The sequence below is a fragment of the Microtus pennsylvanicus genome, chromosome 11 (assembly GCF_037038515.1).
Source record: "Microtus pennsylvanicus isolate mMicPen1 chromosome 11, mMicPen1.hap1, whole genome shotgun sequence".
Taxonomy (NCBI): domain Eukaryota; kingdom Metazoa; phylum Chordata; class Mammalia; order Rodentia; family Cricetidae; genus Microtus; species Microtus pennsylvanicus.
Genome location: NC_134589.1, coordinates 44,029,424 through 44,051,820, shown reverse-complemented (window position 1 = coordinate 44,051,820; position 22,397 = coordinate 44,029,424). Strand labels below are relative to the sequence as shown.

The following is a 22,397-nucleotide window of genomic DNA, read 5'->3' as shown; positions in this document are numbered from 1 at the left end:
CTTTTGTATTCATAAGGACAGAATTAACCTTGCTACCTCTATTCATCCATAGATCTGTGTCTGGGACTTGATGTCCCAGGGGAATGGCTTCCAGGTATGATTTGCTGTTTCTGGTATTGTCCAGTCTGGGGCTGTATGTATAGTAGGTATGGGGAATGCCTAATCATCCAGAACAGCATGATACCTGCATTTCTATTTCCTTCACTGTAATCTGGATTCCTTTAGGAATACAAAGTTATGTTTTTTGCCTTACTTAGAAATATGCTTCTGAGTTTCTTGCAGTCATAAAGTGCATGTCTTTTTCCGCCCTGTTTTTTTGTTGTTGTTGTTGTTTTGTTTTTTTTTTTATATATTTATTTATTTATTATGCATACAATATTCTGTCTGTCTGTATGTGTGTAGGCCAGAAGAGGGCACCAGAACTCATTACAGATGGTTGTGAGCCACCATGTGGTTGCTGGGAATTGAACTCAGGACCTTTGGAAGAGCACGCAATGCTCTTAACCACTGAGCCATCTCTCCAGCCCCTTGTTTTTTATTTTTTGATTGGTTTGGGTTGGTTTTTTGAGACAGGGTTTCTTTGGGTAACCTTGGCTGTCCTAGAACTAGTTCTGTTGGTCTCAATCTCACGGAGATCCTCCTGCCTCTGCTTCCTGAGTGCTGGGATTAAAGGCGTGTGCCACCTCCACCTGGCATGAAAGTTCCTTTTTAAAATAACTTTTTAAGATTTGTTTATTTTTATTTTTACAAGTATTTTGCCTACATTTACTCACCACATGAGTGCCTGGTGCCTGAGGAGGTCAGAAGAGGGAATCAGATCCCCTGGAATTGGAATTATAGGTAGTTGTGAGATGCTGTGTGGGTGCTTAGAACCAAACAAACCCAGGTCCTCTGTAAGAACAGCCGGTGGTTTTAACTGCTGAGCCATCTCCCATCCCTGAAACTTATTTTCATAGTAAATTACCCATTTCTTTCTGTGTATGTTTCATTATAAAACAGAATCTCTGGTCCAGCCAACATTCAGCCATTTGGCCAGGTGTGCACTGCTTTGTTTTGTTTCCTTAACCTTCCTGCCTGGTCACGGGCGACCACTCTGACCACATTCCTCAAAGACTTTTCCAGTCTCAGAGTGGCTAAGTATTTTCTTCCTTCCCTTAGTTGACCTTTTCCTTTATGTACTTTGCCTGAGAAAAAAAACAGCCAGTTGACAAATGGCTTGCTTTAGGAAGTGATTTTGATCTGAAGGCTTTAGCCAGGGGTGCTTGCCCAAAGAACACAGTGCTCTTTCCCCAATTTTGAGACTGAAATGCTACAACATTCCCAGTAGAGGTTGTAGTTCTTAATTATCCAACCCAATTAGATTAATCTCTCGGCCGGATGTTCTCCATTACCTTTAGTTCTCTTACACTGTGCTATACTTTTAAGTTCTCTTTTAAAATTCTCTGTAGAGAAGATACTATATTTCATCTATTATACTGTTCCTAAAATTAGAGTAACAAAGAAAAATTATTTGGAGTAGGACTTTCACATCAGATCGTGCATCCTTATTCTGAGGTTACTAGCTATATGGCCTTAGACAAATACTGTTTTGAGCCCCTCTGATACCTCTAAGTAAAGTGGAACTAAAAGTAGTATGTGTTATAAAGTTGAAATGAGGCACTTAGTGCCTAGCATTTAATATAGCTGGGTTAACTTATTAACTAATGTCTTGTATGTAAGCAGCAATGCCTTTCGCTCTCTGAGTAGTAGTCTCATGGCGAAGAGAAACACGCTCTTCAGCTTTATGCTTGTGAAGACTGACGAGCATTACCACTGTCACTCTTCCTTAGATCAGCGATCCTCTAAGAGCTATTTTATCATCTTTGGAGCAAGGAGAATTTTCTCTGTCATTTTTCTTTTTTAGATAGGGATTCTTAAGTCCTTTGGGCTTTGTATTTGAATTAAATCGAGGTCATCAGGTGTGGCCCCAAAACACCTTTACCATTGAACTACCAGGTTGGCCCCTCAGAACAGATTTTTAAAGAGCAATTCCATCTACTGAATCTCTGAACAGCGGTTTCAGAAACACTGATAGTGGCATAACTAGATTTCTTCCTATTCTTGCAAGATCACTAAGCTTCTTACCTTACACTGAAGGACATGAAATTAAACTTACATATAATTTTATTCAATACAAAGTGTTTAATCTGGTTCATCGGAGCTAAATGATTACAAATTTTGTTTTCCCACTTTGACCGCTGTGTTTCTGTTAAGCTTTGATAGCATGATTTACTTCACTCCCACACACACATCAGAGTAATAAAATGTAGTCATCCACTTCTTATCCCTGATCCCTCTTTTACCAACAGTATGTCACTTTTGTCATCACTGAGGACTTATATCTAGGGCCATAGAATAAGGAGGATGGGATGTGTCATCTAGTGTGTGTTGAGTGCCACTCTCAGGGATCCTCTGTCACACTTAGTCATAATCTTCTGTCTGGCCCAGCTGGGTCTGCTGTGCATTTATTGGTATTTGTGCAAATGAGCCTAATAGAAAGACTGGTTTCCCTTATCCCTATGTGGGTATGATCCCTGATCTGCTTTTACAAATATTTATGTCACATCCAGTCTGCAGTACTGGGGATCAAACTCAGTACTTTGTACATGCTAAACAAGTACTTTTCAAACTGACCTACATCCCCAGATGCTCCTGTTCTTTCTAATCATGAATTTATAGAATCCAAACACCTTTGAATTAACTAAGGCCATTGCCCCAAACATTACTTTTGTAAAAACACTACATGCATTTTGAAAAGTACATTTAACTGTTTAAAACAAAACAAAAAAATGTTCATAGATATTCTTTAGCACATAGGCAACAAAAGTGTTACAGAACTCCCCAAACCAGGAAGTTAGTTTCAGCTGCTGTTTGTCAAAAGAAACTACTTGTGTCTCACAAAAGGAGTGACTGGAGTGTGTTCAGCTGCTACGCTGTCACTCGGCAAATACTTCTTTCGTAGGTATAGATAACTGCTGTGTTCCTGAGAACCAAAGTGCCCAAAGCTGGTAGCTTTGCTGAGTGAGTAGGTAGACTATTTAACTTACTTTGTTTTTTCAGTTAGTAAAGCAGACCGTTGCTGTGTTGGCAGAAGTGTGAATTTCATTTCCTGTCTGTGGTGTACTCCACTCATCCTGTCACTCAGACATTTTGTTTTACATTGTTCCCATAATGTCAGTGAAACTGGTCCACAACACAGGGGCATGTGCACACCACGGATGTAACAGGAGACAGGGCTTGCTCAACAGACCACAAGAGAACAGTGCTTTATTTAAAGATGAAAACAAAACAAAATCAAGGCAGCCTCTCCTAGCCAGCATGCAAGTTTTTTAAATGACATCTATAGATTCTTAATGTGTTTTCTTTTTTTAAAATGTGTCCAGTCTCTCGGGCTGCTTTCAACCTCAAAAATTTTATCAATCGCATACCACTTTATTGAAGCGTGATGTTGAGCCAAAATTGAGCATTATAAAGCTGCTGATTTATCTTGCCCACTTACCATAAACAATTTCATTTTTGATCCCTTAATCTACTACGTACATGGAGTTCTATAACACCTTTTTTTTTAATGAGACAGAGTCTCATGATGTAGCCCTGGTTAGCCTATAACTTACTATGTAGACCAAAAGTTGGCCTCACAAGGATCTGCCCCTACTTCTCAAATGCTGGAATTAAAAACAGTCACCACCACACCCAGTGTACTCTATAACACATTTTTATACATTTTTATTGATATTTATTGAGCTATACATTTTTCTCTGTTTCCCTCCCTGCCCCTCCCCTCCCCCTTTAACCCTCTCCCAAAATCCCCATGCTCCCAATTTACTCAGGAGATCTTGTCTTTTTCTACTTTCTACTTCCCATGTAGATTAGATCTATGTAAGTCTCTCTCAGTGTCCGCATTGTTGTCTAAGTTCTCTGGGATTGTGGTTTGCAGGCTGGTTTTCTTTGCTTTATGCTTTAAAACCACCTATGAGTGAGTACATGTGATAATTGTCTTTCTGGGTCTGGGTTACCTCACTCAAAATGATGTTTTCTAGCTCCATCCATTTTCCTGCAAAATTCAAGCTGTCATTAGTTTTTTCTGCTGTGTAGTACTCCATTGTGTAAATGTACCACATTTTTCTTATCCATTTTTCGATTAGCATTTAGGTTGTTTCCTAATTTTCTAAGAAATCGCCACACTGACATCCAAAGGGGTTGTGCCAGCTTGCATTCCCACCAGTAATGCAGAAGTGTTCCCTTTTCCCCACATCCTCTCCAGCATAAGTTGTCATCAGTGTTTTTGATCTTGGCCATTCTTACAGGTGTAAGATGGAATCTCAGAGTTGTTTTGATTTGCATTTCTCTGATGACTAAGGATGTTGAACATTTCCTTAAGTGTCTTTCAACCATTTTAGATTCCTCTGTTGAGAGTTCTCTGTTTAGGTCTGTACTTCATTTTTTATTGGATTGTGTGTTCTTCTGGTGTCCAATTTCTTGAGTTCTTTGTATATTTTGGAGATCAGACCTCTGTCTGATGTGGGGCTAGTGAAGATCTTTTCCCATTCTGTAGGCTGTTGTTTTGTCTTGTTGACCATGTCACAGAAGGTTTTCAGTTTCAGGAGGTCCCATTTATTAATTGTTTCACTCAGTGTCCGTGCTGCTGGGGTTCTATTTAGGAAGTGGTTCCCTGTGCCAATGCATTCAAGTGTACTTCCCACTTTCTCTTCTATAAGGTTCGGTGTGGCTGGCTTTATAATGAGGTCTTTGATCTTCAACCTGAAGACCAGACAAGCAAAGCAGCCAGCCACTGGCTCTTACCTCTACCTCAGTAATCGGAATATACTTTAAAGCACTTCGGCCGCAGTTCGAAGAGTGAGTAGCAGAGGAGCAAACATGGTTGCAGACAGAACTGCTGAAAGGCTTTTGCTGATATAAGTGTCTGGGATTTGATTCACATTAAAGACAAAGTGAAGGAGATGAAAATAGATGATGAAGATAGAAAATTAGCCAAGAACTAAAGCTAGAATGTGATAGAAATATGGGCATTCATAAATTCTTCCTATTTACTTATCTATTTATTTTGTGTGTGTGTATGTGTGTGTGTGTGCGTGCGTGCATGCCTGTGTATATGTATATGCACCAAATGTGTGTAAGTGCTTGAGGAAGCAAGAAGAGGTTGATTGATCTGAACTGGAATTACAGGCAGTTGTGAGCCGATTAATATAGTATTGGGAGCTAAACCTGAGTCATCTGCAAAAGCATCATCTCTCCAGCCTTGCCACCACCACCACCCCTGCGCGTGTGCGCGCGCACACACACACACACACACACACTCACACTACTCTTCTGTACCTTTAAAAAGTTTGTTTTGGTTTTTTGCTTGTTTGTTTTTTGTTTTGTTTTGATTTGTTTTGGGATGATCTTAGTATGTAGACCAGGCTGTCCTCATACTTACATCCACCTCCCTCTGCCTCCTGGGTGCTGGGATTAAAGGCATTCACCACCTTGCCTATCTGTTTGAAAACTTTCATTTAAAACCTTTTATTACAAACTAAACACTCAGATTATGTTACCACTTGTCTAAAATATCAACACTGGAGAGGTAGCAGCAGGAGGAAGAGATGAAGTCATCATTTAGAACTACATAGGTGAGTGAAGCCAGTGTGGGCTACATGATATTCTACTTCAAAACAAAACAGAAAATTTCTTTTCTTTCTTTATCTATTTTTACTTTTTCACCATTATTCTAACAAAAGTTTACTAGACAACTACTGACTGTGTATACAAGTCAGTCTAGTAAGTGCTAAGAAACTGGTTGAAAAGTCATTGTAGTTCTATTAGTATAACACTGTCTCACCACTAAAAAAACTATTGGAAGAACAAGACTGCTCACACCTTCATCCCAGTACTTGGGAAGTGGATACAAGAAGATCCATTTAGAGTCATTCTTTGCTACATAGTAAAGTTCAAGGCCAGCATGGCTCTGTGAGATCCTATCTCAAAAAATCAGGGGAGTTGCTAAGACTCAGTCACATCAGCAAAGGTGAATTTTTTTGTGTATGTTTGTGGTTTTGGAGGGGGGTTGTTGTTTGGTTGGTTGGGTTTTTTTTTAATTATTTATTTATTGATTGATTGATTATATATACAATATTCTGGCCAGAAGAGGGCACCAGATCTCATTACAGATGGTTGTGAGCCACCATGTAGTTGCTGGGAATTGAACTCAGGACCTTTGGAAGAGCAGGCAATGCTCTTAACCTCTGAGCCATCTCTCCAGCCCTGGTTGGGTTTTTTTTAAGGCTTACTTATTATGTATAGAGTTCTTCCTGCATGCACACCTGCATGCCAGAAGGGGGCACCAGATCTCATTATAGATGGTTGTGAGCCACCATGTCAGTACTGGGAATTGAACTCAGGACCTCTGTAAGAGCAGCTAGTGCTCTTAACCGCTGAGCCACCTCTCCAGCCCTGGTTGGTTGGGTTTTTTTGTTTGTTTGTTTTGTTTTGTTTTGTTGTTGTTGTTGTTGTTGTTGTTGTTGTTGTTGTTGTTGTTGTTGTTGGGGTTTTTTTGTTTTGTTTTGTTTTTGAGAAAGGGTTTCCTTGTGTAGCCCTGTCTGGCCCAGACTAGCCTTGAACTCAGATGTGCCTGCCTCTGTCTCCTGGGTGCTGGGATTAAAGGCATTCGCCGCCACCACCCAGGTAAAATACTTTTTAAAAAGCCCAAGCAAGCACAAAATAAGAAGGAAATGGCAATACTATGAACCAGAGTAGAAATTATGATGGGAGTAGGTGGACAATTCAGAGTAGGTTGAGAGTGCATCCCATAGGACTTGCAGATGGGTTAGAGATATATTGTGGGGAGGTAAAAAGACACAAAGGCTGACTTGACTGTTCTAAATTTGTTCCAAACAACTGTATAGATGAATGTCAGGATCAGTTGTGAGGAAGTGCTTAAGAGTTTGGAGGACTGGGTCTTAGCTCCATAGTGTTGCTCTTGCCTAGTTGTATGAGGTCCTGGGTTTGATCCCCAGAACCACAGGAAAGGTTTAGAGAGATTCTTTGTTATTTTTGGTGATTTTTTTTCAGGTTTTTGTTTGTTTGTTTTTGGTTTGGTTTGACAATATTAGGGGATTAAGCTAAGATTTTTGCACATGTTCGGCAAGTGCTTTACCTGTAAGCTGTGTCCCCAGCCCAGTAATTTAGCTTTGACAGTGGAAATTTGAGATGCCAGTTAGATTTTTCCAAGTAGAAAGTTTTGAGTAGGCAGCATTGTTTGAGTGCACTGGTTAACCCGGAATAGCACTACATACTTGGGGGCAAATGTAGAAACCTCTATTACATGTTTCTAAACTTTGCCATGAGTGACTTAAAAGTTCTGACTTTCTATTCTTTTCAGATTTTGTGACTAATAATGAAAGGCTTCTTAAGTCCATTGTTATAAAAGAAATTTCGATATGTTTTCTGTGGCTATCTACTTGTAATTATGATTTTGAATATCTTCTGTCCTAAGCAATAATTCTCCACTTATGTTCTCAGCCTCCCACATGAATGATGCTAACATGGAGATCCACTCCAGGGAGTAAAGCTCGCTGCCTCTGTGCTAGTAACCTTCAGTGCAGCTTACCGAGAGTACAATTCTAGTTCTTTATTTTTAATTTGCACATAGCAGTTGTACATATTTATGAGATAAAATGTAATATTTTGATACCCATATACAGTTTTTATTTCTTTAGATCTATTTATTTTTACTTATGTGCATGAATGTTTTGCCTATATACATGCAAGTGCACTGTATGTTTGCTTGTTGAATCCCCTGGAACTGAATGGTGTTGAGTACCATATGGGTACTGGGAATTTAACCTGGGCCCTCTGAAAGAGTAAGTGCTCTTAACTGGGGAGCCATCTCTCCACCTCGTGTAGACAATGTTCAGTGATAGGTCTGGGTGCTCAAAGGTCATAGTCATCACCTTAGACATTTATCATTTCCTTTTTTAGGAACTGTCAAAATCTTATTGCTAATTTGAAGTGTACACTTGTAATCAATCATAGTTAATGCTACTGTGCTATAAAACATTAGAAGTTATGTGTTCTATCCAGCTAGACTCCTGTACCCACCAGCCATCATCCCCTATACGGCAAAGAAAGAAATCCTAAACTGGGTCTCCCTTTACTTTCCATCCTTAAGTAATGTTTCTCTTAATTTTTTTCCTTGCAGCATCAGCGAGAGCTTTTTAACTGTCAAAGGTGCTGCCCTTTTTCTACCACGGGGGAATGGCTCGTCTACACCAAGAATCAGCCACAGACGCAACAAGCATGCAGGTAAAACTGCACATATATGTTCTAATTTCCTTTTTGTTGCTAGGATAAACTGTCTAGACAAAAAGCAATTCTAGGAAGAAAGAGTTTGTTTTAGCTCGTAATTCCAGATTATTCCATTATTGTAGGGAAGTCAAGGCAGAAATTTCAAACAGTAGTCACATCACATCCACAGTCAAGAGCAGTGAGAAATAAATGCATACATGCTCACTTTCTTGCTTGCTTGTGTTCAGCTCAGGTTCTCTACTCTTACTCGGTTTAGGACCAAACCTGCCTAGGAGTGGTGCCACTCAAAGTGTGCTGAGTCTCACCCCATCAGTCAGTCCCCTGGACACACACCCTCAGGCTGCCCCATGTAGGCAGCCCCTCGCTGACTTTCTTCTCAGATGATGTAGGCTCTGTCAAGTTGACAGTTAAAGCTAACCACACAGCCCTTTACCTTAATTTTGTTGACTTGTGCCCTACTGGAGTAGAAGAGATTACAAGTAATTGAACTTGAATTTACAGATCAGAGGTGAAAGCAAGAAATACTGGATCCTATTGAGTCAATAGTTGAGTTTAGCCATAATCAAACTAATCTCAGCTACTTTAGAGGCTGTGCTACTTCTTGTTTGGGCTTTCATCTCATTAGAAGTGTAGCAGCCCACAATTATAACTAGTTTCCCTAGGCCATGTTAATAACTTCCTGCCAAAACTCTCTGGCAATGACAATTTTTTTTAAGTAAGGGAGAGAAAACTTTTGAAAATTAGCTTGGGTTTACTTTCACAGTGCTTCCTCCTCAGTGTCCTCCTTCATAGGTAGGGATGAGCACTTTGCCAGGAAGTCTGAATATGCAAAGGAAATGATCTAAGCTCAGCTTTTTATTTCTGTTGAATGTGGATATTTCTTTTTTTTTATTTATTTATGTATTTATTTATTATGTATACAACATTCTGCCTCCATGTACGGATGTACACCAGAGGAGGGCGCCAGATCTCATTAAAGATGGTTGTCAGCCACCATGCGGTTGCTGGGAATCGAACTCAGGACCTCTGGAAGAGCAACCAGTGCTCTTAACCACTGAGCCACCTCTCCAGCCCCGAATGTGGATATTTCTGACAGTAGAAAGAAGACAAGCTGTTGTCTTCTTATATTCTGGGTGGATTACCCCCTGGCATGGAAGAGTTAATGGGGTTATCTGCTTTTCAAGCTCCTCCCTGGCACTGGTTGACTTTTTTTTTTTGGATGAAATTTTCACACTCAAATATTTCTATTTGACATTGTTCACATAGGTAAAAAGAGAAAGTCGGTTTAACACAGGTTGCATGGAATTGACTTGTGATCCAGACTAGACAGATGAGGTGATATATGTAGAAATGAAGTTTACACAATCCAAATCTTCACATAAGCTGCCTTGGCTAAGTAGAATAACGTGCATCAAGGGATTACAGTGTCTGATAGTATGTTCCTATGCATATTTATTTATTTTTTTTGGTTTTTTCAAGACAGGGTTTCTATGTGGCTTTGGAGCCTGTCCTGGAACTAGCTCTGTAGACCAGATTGGTCTCGAACTCACAGGGATCCGCCTGCCTCTGCCTCCCGAGAACTGGAATTAAAGGCGTGCGCCACCATCGCCCGGCCCTATGCATATTTCTTGAATCTGCCTAGTTTTTTTTTTAATCTGGGCATTTAAAATATCCAAATACTGTTTGGCAATTTAAAAATTATATTATTAGCAAACATCTAAGTATCTTTAAAAGGAAAATGATGAAAATTCTTTAATCAAACTTGATCTGCCCTTCACTATTGGTGAACTATGTGTGAAGAGTATAAAGTAAAGGAGGGACTTCAGAGGTACACTGCCTGTTGGTCTCTGTCCACGTGGATTTCCCTGTAGGAAATAGCACCTTGCTTGCTCATAGCTAACCTTTTCACAGGTAAGGAAACTAAACTTCTAGATATACAGCTCAGATAAGAGGCCTTACAGCAGAAGGAAGAGTCCTGGGTTTTGCCTGGCTTTGAAATAAGTCAGCTGGATCTTTATACCACTAGTGCCTTGAGAAATTTTACCCTGCTATTTAGGGTTCTCCAGAGGTTCTGCATCCTGAAAGTCTTTTCCAAGGCTACCCCTCATGGTCTTCAAGAAGAACTTAGGGTAGGTTTGTGGTGGTGTTTGTTGCCTCATTGTGCTAAGGATGGAACCCAGGAGCCTTGGTTCATGTAAGGCAAGCCCTCTACTGCTTCAATGTATCACCGGCCCTGATTTTAGTTTTTTGGGGGTTTTTTTGGTTTTTTTTTTTTTGGTTTTTTTTTTTTGTTTTTTTTTTTTTGGTTTTTCGAGACAGGGTTTCTCTGTGATTTTGGAGCCTGTCCTGGAACTAGCTCTTGTAGACCAGGCTGGTCTCGAACTCACAGAGATCCGCCTGCCTCTGCCTCCCGAGTGCTGGGATTAAAGGCGTGCGCCACCACCACCCGGCTAGTTTTTTGGGTTTTTGTTGTTGTTGTTGTTGCTGCTGCTGTTGTTTTCTTTAAGATAGAATCACATTCTGTAACCCAAAATGGCCTTAGATTTACAGCGATCTTCCTGCCTCAGCTTCTTATGCATTGAGATTGTACTTTTGAGCCACTATATCTGGTATAAATTTGGTTTTGTTGTTGTTGTTGTTTTGTGGGGTTTTTTTGGGGGGAGCGGTACCTGTTTATTTGTTTCTTTTGAGGCAAGATCTTAAGCAACTCACCATGTATTCAAAGCTTACTTTGAACTCCTAATCCTTCTGTCTTTACCTCCCAAGTGCTAGAATTGTAGACTGTTACAAATAATGAACATGAAATTGCATGTAAGTTTTCATCTGCACATGTATTTTCATTTCTCTTGTGTTTATGCCTGGGAACCCATCCTGCTTCTTCAGATTGTATCTCTGGGCTTGAAACAGTAGAATGGATGGATCTTCTTTTCAGTTTGGAAGTCAAAGGCTTCTGTTACACTGGAATTAGTCAGAAGCAAGCAGTGAAATGGGGAAGGAAGCAAAAATTATTCTTTGAGAAAAGGTTTCCTGACTTGTCAACCTTTAAACATGCCTACCTGCATTTTTCTTCTTACCTCACACTACTTCGTGTACAGCTAGCGTCCTACTTGAAAGCTATGAAGTAAACACAAAGGAAATTATATATGTAGGTTTCAAGCCTAGTGTGAAAACAAGCTATGCTGGCATCCATGATTATGTGGCTGTATCAGACATATTAAAGCTCTTTTAAAAGTGCCATACGTGAGTAGCAATAAAGCCCTGGGTTCTTAGATTGTCTTCATTTGTAACAGCATATTATCTGTTTCCTGTTAGCCAAATCTTCAGACTTCCCAGTACAGAATGGGGAAATGAAAAAAGAAAATAAACTTGGTCTTATATCTTTTTTTAAACTCATCTGTCCTTTTTAAAGACTTATTTTCAATTATGTATAGGTGTATGTCTGCATGTGGGTGTGTACACATGATTGCAGACGCTTGAGATGCAGCATCAAATCTCCTGAAGCTGGAGTTGTAGATAGTTGTCAGGATTAAACCCAGTCCTGTGGAAGAGAGTAGCAAGTGTTCTTAAATCCTGAGCCATTTCTCCAGCCCCTCTTTTTTTATAGAATACTTTTAGTTACTTCTTGACAGTTTCATCATGTAAACAGTCTTGATTGTATGCATCCCCAACACTCCTTCCTACTCCCCCAGGAACTCTCAGTTCCTCTCTCCCACCTCTTCTGACACCTCTAGCACATGCCCCTCTCCCTTTCATGGCCTTTCCCCTTTTTTTGTTAATAACCCACTAAGTCCGGTTAGTGCTGCCTGTTAGAATGTTTACTGATCTTGTGCTGATAACCATAGCTGCAATGAGTTCCAGGGTGTGATGCCCAGCATCTCACATTGCTTCCTATCCTCTGGCTCTTACATTCTTTCTGCCCTTCTGCAGTTTTCCTGAACTTATGTTGAGACATAAGAGGTGAATAGGTGCCCTATTTTGGGATGAGCCCTCAGCAGATCCTCTCAGCACCTTGCCCAGTTAGGAGTGTGTGTTAACTGTTGAGCACTGCAGCACCTTGCCCAGTTAGGAGTGTGTGTTAACTGTTGAGCACTGCAGCACCTTGCCCCGTTAGGAGTGTGTGTTAACTGTTGACCGCTGCAGCACCTTGCCCCGTTAGGAGTGTGTGTTAACTGTTGAGCACTGCAGCACCTTGCCCAGTAGGAGTGTGTGTTAACTGTTGAGCACTGCAGCACCTTGCCCAGTTAGGAGTGTGTGTTAACTGTTGACCGCTGCAGCACCTTGCCCAGTAGGAGTGTACGTTAACTGTTGACCACTGCAGCACCTTGCCCAGTTAGGAGTGCATTACTCTTGGCCACTGCAGAAAGAAGCCTCTCTGGTCAGTGCCGAGGGCAATGCTCATCTGTGGGTGTAAGCATAAATATTAAAAAGGTAGTTCGACAACATGCTGTTTGAGAAAACAATGGTAATAAGTTCTTTCCCCAGAGCCTGTGCCCTTCAGAACCTTGGGCTTTTGACCAGGTTTACAGTACAAGGCCTAAATTCTTTCATGTAGAACAAGCTTCATATTCAATCTAAAAGCAATTGGTTACCACCTCACCTTTGTGCCATTGTTGCACCAGTGGGCGCATCTTGTCTGGGATGCCAGTGTTGCACCATGCAGGATTGGCTGCATGTCTCCTCCCCACAGTGGCCTGCATGGCACCTTCTGGCACTATAAAAATCAGTCAGCAGAGAGAAACTTTCAGGCCAATTCCAGATTGATTCCTATATCCTGCAGCTGAAGTCTATTATGTCTTCAGCAGTAGGGGCATACCATCTAATTCTGTAGGCAGCTAAGAGCAATGACAATAGCCTGTATTTTGGGGGATACCTGTAAAGTCTCCCTGACCAATAGCATGTAGAGATGGAACCCATACCTAGTACTGGTGATTTTCACTTAATAGCCCATGTTTTCTGTGAGAATCATTGTCCACCTATACAATATAGCTGTGTTCAAATTCCTATTCTTTTTATTATTTTATATTATTATTATTATTATTTTGGTTTTTGAGACAGGGTTTCACTGTAGCTATCAAGCTGGTCCTGGACCTAGCTCTTGTAGACCAGGCTGGCCTCGAACTCACAGAGATCTGCCTGCCTCTGCCTCCCTAGTGCTGGGATTAAAGACATTCACCACCAATGCCCAGCCCTATTCTTTTAAAATATGTATATATATTCTGCCACAAACTTACAAAGTATGAGTTTTCACGGGGTTTTGTCATATTTTGTTTTTTATCCTTAGTCTCTTTTGGTTTTGGTTTTGGTTTTGGTTTTGGTTTGTTGTTGTTGTTTGAGACAGGGTCTCACCACATAGCCCTGACTGGCATGAAGCTCACTAGGTAAACCAGGCTGTCCTTGAACTCATAGAAATCCACCAGCTTCAGCCTCCTGGGTGTTGGGATTAAAGACTGTACCATGAGGCCTAGCATCATCCTTATTGTCTTAAATCCCTTTTTGTTTTTGTTTTAGTTTTTTGAGATGGGGTTTCTCTGTGTAGTCCTGGCTGTCCTGGAACTTGCTTGGCTGGCCTTGAACTTAGAGATCCTCCTGCCTATGCCTCCTGAGTGCTAGTATCTTGAATCTTTTGTTTTGTTTAGGTTTGGGTTTGTTTTTTTTGGGGGGAGTGTTCAAGACAGAATTTCTCAGTAGCTATGGGAGCCTGTCCTGGAACTTGCTCTCTAGCTCAGACTGGCCTTGAACTCACAGAGATACACCTGCCTCTGGCTCCTGAGTACTGGGATTAAAGGCATGTGCCACCATCGCCTGTCCTCTCTTTTGATTTTTGAATGGAGACTAATAATCTTTGTAAATTTCACCAGGTGATCTCCAACAACATCTTCAAGCAATGTTCTTATTACTTCGCCCAGAGGACAACATAAGGCTGGTAAGTTAATGGCATTATCATAATTGTCTTCCTCAAAAGGCTGCCTAAAATAGCCAATATTTAAGTCAATTTTTGTTAAAACACAGTGCTAAGAACTAGGTGGAATAGAAATGAAGATTGACCTATTGCTATCCAGCTGAGAATTTAATTCTTATAAAATATAACATGAAGTGATATAAAATACTTTGATGGCTCAAGATTGTTGTTAAGTGCTGGTTTGTAAGTTATTATCCACAACATCAATTGAAGTTCAGAAAAAGGAGAGAAAACTTGGGAAATTGACCTGGTTAAGGAAGGTTTTATGTTAGACAATAGAACTTGAACAGATCTTAAAAGATGATGAGATTAAGCAGACAGAATTCATCCTAAATAAGAACATAACGTAAGCAAAAGCACATAAAGGAAGGGATAAGGAGGTATAAGTGAAACAGCTAGCAAGTGTTACTGACCTCAGAGTCAAGAGACCTGGGCTTGCGTTCTTGCTGACCGTGTGATGTTGAACAAATTACCTTAAGCTTTTCCTCTTTCCCTGACTACTCTCACAGTTGGCAGTATTAGATAGATACATTAAGAAGTATGAAATAGGGGGCAAGTATGGTAGCTGAATGTCTTTAATCCCAGCACTCGGGAGGCAGAGACAGGCGGATCTTCATGAGTTTGAGGCCAGAACTGTTCTACAAAGTGAATTCCAGTACAGCCAGGGCTGTTTAAAGAGACCTTGTCTCAAAAAAAAAAAGAAGAAGAAGAAGAAGAAGAGGAGGAGGAGGAAGAGGAGGAGGAGGAATGAAATGCTGCTGTAGGAGTGAGGCAGGCAGACGAGGCTTTAACGTTGTAAACCAGAGATCTCAAACAGACAGCTCACAGACTAGAGGTATGTTCTGTTTAGAACACCCAGCTGTTTAGTTTGGTTTGGTTTTTATATTATCCAGAATTTTAAAGCTGGATTACATATAAAAGTCCAAACCTGGGTCTTCAGAAGACTAAACTTCTAGCAGTGCCAAGATTTTATCCTCTCATGACAAAACATAACTAGATTGGCATGTAGAGATCCTGCTGGATTCCTGTTTGCTGTAATCTGCATACCCTGTTGTCTCCTGCACACTTAGAAGTCGTGTGTCCTTTTTACATGGTTACTTTTCTGACTCTATTAAAAATAGGAAAACCAAAGTAGAATGAATACCTAGCATAGTGGTACACACCTATCATCCCAGTTCTTGAGAAGCTGAAACAAGAGAGCTACTTCAAGTTTAAGGCCAGCCTGGTCTAAATGAAATAATACACCAACAAGACACTCTCAAAGACCAAACAACACGTAGGCATAATGGCCTGTACTTGGGAGTCAAAAGAAGGCGGATCTCTGTGTGAGATGAGCATGTGGTTCTGTTTAGTATCCATTGGCATATTTCACATTTACATTTGTATTTGATCCCCTAGATTACTATAAAGCCAGTCATTCTTCATGAAGCAGTTGCAAAATACAAGTTTTTGAGCCAAGAAATAGCATGAGCCAGCTATAGTATCTAAGAAAGATTGTCTAGCCGGGCGGTGGTGGCGCACGCCTTTAATCCCAGCACTCGGGAGGCAGAGGCAGGCGGATCTCTGTGAGTTCGAGACCAGCCTGGTCTACAAGAGCTAGTTCCAGGACAGGCTCCAAAACCACAGAGAAACCCTGTCTCGAAAAACCAAAAAAAAAAAAAAAAAGATTGTCTAGAAGCTAATACAGAATAGACAAAAGGATGTACACGAGGCAGTTATTAATGTTATCCAAGTGTGTGGACATCAGACCCTCTAGGTTAGAGTAGTAGTTTGGAAGTTGATTAAGCCACAGGCATATTAAATTCAAATAGCTGGCTTCTACTTCCTCCCCAACAAGAGAGTGAATGAGCAAAGTGTGAGAGTGACTGTGGAAAGTCGACCAATCTTCTGAACCCTCTGGTAATCACTGATTCATCCTTTACTTTACCTTTTAATTTTGTTAACTGGTCTCTCAAATGCTGGTTCTGTGCTCTGTGTGTACATATACATGTAGAAGCCAGAGGCTAATGTTGGGTATCATCTTCCTCAATAACTCTCCTCTTTAATCATTCTCCACCTTATTCACTGATTGATGCATACTTTTTCTTTCTTTTTTTTTTTCTGTCCTGGAACTCACTTTTGTAGACCAGTCTGGTGTCAAACTCAGAGAGCCACCTGCCTCTGCCTCCTGAGTGCTGGAATTAAAGGCATGTACCACCACCACCTGGTCAAACTTTTTTTTAAAAGTTTTAATAATTTATGTTTGGTATATACCTGTTCGCAAGTACACTCACCATGTGTGTGCATGTGGAAGCTTTAGGTTGACGTTAGGTGTCTTCTCCACTACACTCTACCTTATTTTTTAAAAATAAGTTCTCTCACTGAGATTTTACCTGCTGTGCCATCTTCCTATTATTGTCTGCATTTTAAAAAGTATTTAACATGTGTATATATGTATGTTTGTATGAACATGTGAGAAAGTAAATAGGGTTACTTATGCCAAAATGTAGTGTGGAGGTCAGAGAACTTTCAGGAGTTGGTTTTCTCCTTCCACGCTGGACTCCAAGGATTGAGCTCAGATCACCAGGTTTGTACACAAATTTTACCTGCTGAATTGTCTTTCTGGCCATCTGCATTTTTTATATATATTTTCTCAAGTAATTCTTTAAGAAGCCAGCTGTCGGACATGGAGACCATTCTTTTGGCATTATAGTACTCTAAAGCAGTGGTCCCGAGACTTTAGGGTATATCAGAATCATCTCAAGAGCTGCTTTCAGCTACCAGCTACCAGTTTCTGGACTACGCTGGCAGAGTTTGGTTGATGGGGAGGAAGCAGAGATCATTTACATTTTTAACAAGCTTCCAAAAGATGCTGATCACACTTTTGAATATAATTTTACTAAAGCCAGTCTCCATAGTCACTTGTACAGGCTGGAAATTTGCCCGTAGCTTTGAACATGGTGTGGTTGGGGAAAGCCAAAGCTGAGGATGTCATCCTATGTTCTATCTTTTTCTCATTCATAAACTTCTGAAGTTTAGTTTGAACCCCTAAAATTTCCCACATGAAACTTGAAAGAATGAAGGATAAAGTTAGGAAAGCGGAGTCGAGGATTAAATCCTCTTTTCCTACTAAAATGTGCAGCTTCAGCTTCTTAGACTTTGACACAGAGGCTCGTGTATGTATTACATTTACAGAGCGTAAGTTCAAAAAGTTGTAACTCGTGCCTCTGAATTCATCATTAAAATGACAAGCCATTTTATAGTTATTTTGAATTGTTACAAACACATACTCATTATGTTTCAGATTATTGACTGAGTCATCTTCAGGAAAATGAGTAAATGCATTGTGTGATTTTGGACAAATTAGCACTTTCTAACTGAAAGAGGCATTTGTAGACCCAAAGCAAAGGCTTTTGTTTGGAGTTAAATTTGGAATGCTAAAACTCTTATCTCAGGACTTGTACATAAGTTTAAAAGTTGGATAGTCAACTGAATCAAAGTCCTGCTTTCTTCCACCCCCACCCCCGCGGTTTCTCGAGACAGGGTTTCACTATCTATCCTGGCTGGCCTGGAACTCACAGAGATCCACCTGCCTCTGCCTCCCAAGTGCTGGGATTAAAGGCGTGTGTCACCCCTACCTGGCCTTTTTCTTCTTAATAACCCAACCAAACCCTATTTTTTACTTAAACATTGTAAACGATGTTTCCTCTGGGAGACTTTCCAAGTACAGGTATAACTGTTACTTCAATATTTAAGAAACTTGTTGTTAAGTAAGGAAATGGTTTATAGTGGTCTTCTGAATTATCAAAGGACTACTTAAAAACCAAGTGAGAAATTAATGATTTTCGGAATATTTACAAAAGCTTCAATGAAGTTTTTGCAAAAACTAAGAACTTGACAGAATAATTTAAGAAAATTATTTTTTTTTGTTTTAGTTTTACAATATGTTAAATTTTTTAACAGTGGAAATGATTTTTTTTAATAAGTGTATTATGTGCGGGTTGGTTTTTGTTTTCCAAATCAGATAATTCAAAAGGAATGAAGAGGAAACTGGGAAAGACCATTCCTGACTATTTGAATAAGCAGCTCTCCATTCTGTCTTTGTTTTCACATAAGGCCAGGGTGGGCAGTGAGAAAACTAGCACAGCCTTGCTGAATTTTGTTTTGTTGTTTTATAAAGTAAGACATATAATGTTTTTTAACATGTTTTTAATAAATATCTTGCATGTCAATAAATTAATCATGAATTTGGCAAGGAGGTGTTGATTGTGTTGGGGATCAGACTTGGGGTCTCTTGTGCTTGCTAGACAAGTGCCCGACCACTGAGCTGTATCTTTAGCCTTGAGCATGGTTTTCAGTGATTCTACAGAATATAATTTATAGAATTTTTTTAAAACTTGGTATTCTTTTTCATCCAAACGTTTCTCAAACTCTTGAAGATAGTTTTCTTTAGTTTATTAATGTCTTATCTAAAGTTTATTTTAATCTTAGCCACTGAATTTACTTGTTCTTTTGGCAAAAATTTAATACTTACATACTTTTGAAACTTTTCTGATGAATTGGGTGAACTGCTTCTCTAGACATTGTGGTTTTATAATGTGGCTTCCCTGAGGATAAATACTGCATGCAGAGGCATGGTCTAGAATCGTGATGAAAACAAATTTAAGGACCAGGCTATGGTAGCAGTACAGGCTCCAAAGTTACAGAGAAACCCTCTCTCAAAGAACCAAAAAAAAAAATTAAAAAAAGAAAAGAAATTTAAAACAAAGATGTGGTATATGTTTCAAGCCAACTGTTTCTGGCTATTAGATGATGGGGTAGGACCTGTGAATTGCTCTACTTAGGTTCAATATTTGAATTGGACTGAGATGGACTTAAGATGACTCTTTGAATAAAGATTCTTGATATTATAAGTTAAATATTAAAAAGACAGGAAAAATTTGTACTGAATATCATTTATCAAAATATCTTAGGCCAGATAGCATGCTTATAGACTATAAATCTTTAGGAAGATTTTTTTTCTTTCATCAACCTTGACTTAGTCAGTTGCCACTAATTGACATATGAACCATCGGACATAGAAAGCTAACGAGATGGCTTAGTCAGTATAGTGCTTATTGCACAACTCTGAGGACTTGAGATAAAAAGCTGGTGTTATAGTTCATACCTATAATCTAAGCACTAAAGAAGCAAAGACGGGATCCCTGGGCTTGCTGGCCATCCAGTCTAGCCAAATCAGTAAACTCAAGGTTCAGCAAAAGAGCCCATTTCAGAGAATATGACAGAATAATTGAGGAAACAATGAGATTATGAAATTTGCAGACAAATGGATGGAACTAGAAAAAAAATCATCCTGAGTGAAGTAACCCAGACCCAGAATGACAAATACCAACCTTCATCCAGTACCTGATGGAAGCAGATGCAGAGATCCACAGCCAAGCCCTAGACCGAGCTCCTGGAATCCAGTCGAAGAGAGGGGGGAGGGATTATATGAGCAAGGGGAGGCCAAGATGATGATGGGAAAACCTACAGAAATAGCTGACCCAAGCTAGTGGGAACTCATGGACTCTGAGCTGACAGCTGGAGAGTCTGCATGGAACTGAACCAGGCCCTCTGCATGTGGGTGACAGTTGTGTGGCTTGGTCTGTTTGTAGGACCCCTGGCAGTGGGACCAGGATTTATCCCTGATACATGAACTGGTTTTTTGGAGCCCATTCCCTATGGTGGGATACCTTGCTCAGCCTTGATGCAGGGGGGATGGACTTGGTCCTGCATCAACTTGATATGTCAGGCTTTATTGACTCCCCATGGGAGGCATTACCCTCTCTGAGGAGTGGATGCGGGAAGTGGGAGGGAGTAAGCGAAGGGGAACTGTAGTGGGTATGTAAAATGAATAAAAGAAAAAAAATAATTGAGGAAGACACCCATTGTTGAGCTCTTGCCTCCACATAATGTACAACACACACAAATACAGTATACATATATTTATACAACATAATACATAGCTAAAGAAAAATGATTCAGTTTTTTTAATTTATTAGAATCACAGTTCCGAAATTTCAAATAATGAGTCTTCTCTGAGGTTTTTGTTTCTTTGTGACTTTTTGGTTGGTCTTTGTTTTTCCCCTTATATTTTATAGTTGGGCTAGAAACAGGACATCTCTCCAGAAGAATCGCTAGCGAGAACTGGCATGTTGGCACTTGAGACTGAATGCTGCTTTTCCATGTCTACTGTTAGAAAGTTCAGTCAGGCTTCAGGGAAGAAAATCCTGATCTAGAATTGCTTTCAGTATTACAATGTCTTTAGGAGATTTAAAATTATTTTTAATTTTTCCATGGTTTCTAAGTGCCACATTAAAATCTTATCTTAAAAAAAAAAAAAGAGAGAGAAGCCGGGCGGTGGTGGCGCACGCCTTTAATCCTAGCACTTGGGAGGCAGAGGCAGGTGGATCTCTGTGAGTTCGAGACCAGCCTGATCTACAAGAGCTAGTTCCAGGACAGGCTCCAAAACCACAGGGAAACCCTGTCTCGAAAAACAAAAAAAATAAAATAAAATAAAATAAAATCTTATCTTACTGAGTTGTATCTTTTCCATTAAAGTTGACTCTAAGGGAATTTGTTTAAAGCAACATTTTCTTGGCATTGATTTCCATTTTAGAAATTAAGTCATTCATTTTCAGGTAGTCAGGGTCAGTAAAGAAATGAAAATTCTGACCGTCCGTTTGGGTGATGAAGACAACTGCGACCAGGATTTGTGGAGAGAGTTTTTGGCCTTACCAGGTTTTCATTCCAGGTCAGAAATCCCTAACTGCCTGCCAGTTCCACAGCTTTTCCTGTGCCTGTGATCCCTAGAGCCAGGTCACCCAAGTGTCTGTGCAGTAGTCGTGTGTGTGCTCAATCCTAATATTTTAAGTCTGAGGCCTCCTTTACTTGAAATGTATTTTTTATACTATGTTTGTATTTGTATACTTTGACTGTAAAGACAGAAAATAACTAGGCAAATAAATTACTGTCAAGTGTTGAAATCCTTGACTGCCTCCTGAGATAGCTCGGCTCACTATTAGAACGGCAGGTCCACTGCTCTCTTACTTAGATGAGTACTGGACACAGAAAAGCCATTTCATTATAATCAGAATTTATCATCTGAAACAACTTGGTCTTAACTTGGAAATGCATGTACGATGTAATATTTTGATAGATGTGTTGTAATTCAATTGCCAGGAAGTAAATTTACATGTAACTTCTTCAGAGTTCTCTAAAAAAAAAAAAAAAAAAAGAATCACAGTTCCGCTGTTTCCACACCATTTGTATTTGTAGGTAAAAGTGTTCCTAACACATCTCACATTTTAGAAATGCCAAGGCATGCTCAAATTTAAACCTTACTATGTATGATGCCCTGGGTTCATACTCCAGTACCATATAAACCAGGCAAGTTCAAGGTAATTCTCCTCCCAGACTACATAGCAAATTTGAGGTCAGCTACTAAGGCTAACGACCTGAGTTTGATCCCCAGGCCCCACATGGTGGAAGGAGAGAACCATCTCCTACAGACTATGTGTCCTCTAACCTCCATATGTGCACCATGGTATACACCATCTTTCATGTGCATACAATTAATTAAATTTTTTTCAAATCTGTTTTTACGTGCACGAGCATGTCTAGTTAAAATAACAATTTAGGGGGCTGGTGAGATAATTTGGGCATTAAAGCTAAAGCAGTTTGCACCAGCCCTGGCAACTTGAGTTCTGTCCCAAGGACCCATGTGGTGGAAGGAGAGAACCAGCTTCTATACTTCTCACACTAAATAAATGTAACTTGGGAAATAACATGTATATTTTGAGTGTTTCTATAAGGAACTCCAAAGCTGCCTCCCAATCCACTTCATATGTGTTGACTGTCATCCATAGCTTGTGTGTAATGCTCCTCCTGGATCTCAGCTGACTAACTCTAGACTATTCCATTTAAATGTTTGTTCTTCTTAGTGTCCCATAAGTGAATTTGACTTTGAAACTTTTCTTCGTGGAATATAAAGTGCCCAGTACAGCTTATGTATTTGGCACCAGAATGGTGGTATTACATTTGGGTTATGTCTGTTATAGCAAATAAGCTTTAA

General features: G+C 39.9%; 1 protein-coding gene across 3 annotated transcripts in view; it reads left to right on the top strand.

The window, feature by feature from the left end:
• Nucleotides 1-22,397, top strand: part of Ssh2 (slingshot protein phosphatase 2) — a 239,868-nt gene that overhangs the window by 161,156 nt on the left and 56,315 nt on the right. For 2 of the 3 annotated variants that reach the window (XM_075991586.1, XM_075991585.1), the window contains 2 exons: nt 8,240-8,343; nt 14,205-14,269. In XM_075991586.1, the coding sequence (XP_075847701.1) occupies nt 8,240-8,343; nt 14,205-14,269 (169 nt within the window). Of the gene's footprint in view, nt 1-8,239; nt 8,344-14,204; nt 14,270-22,397 lie in introns of those variants that run through there. The other variant, XM_075991587.1, reaches the window with a different exon arrangement.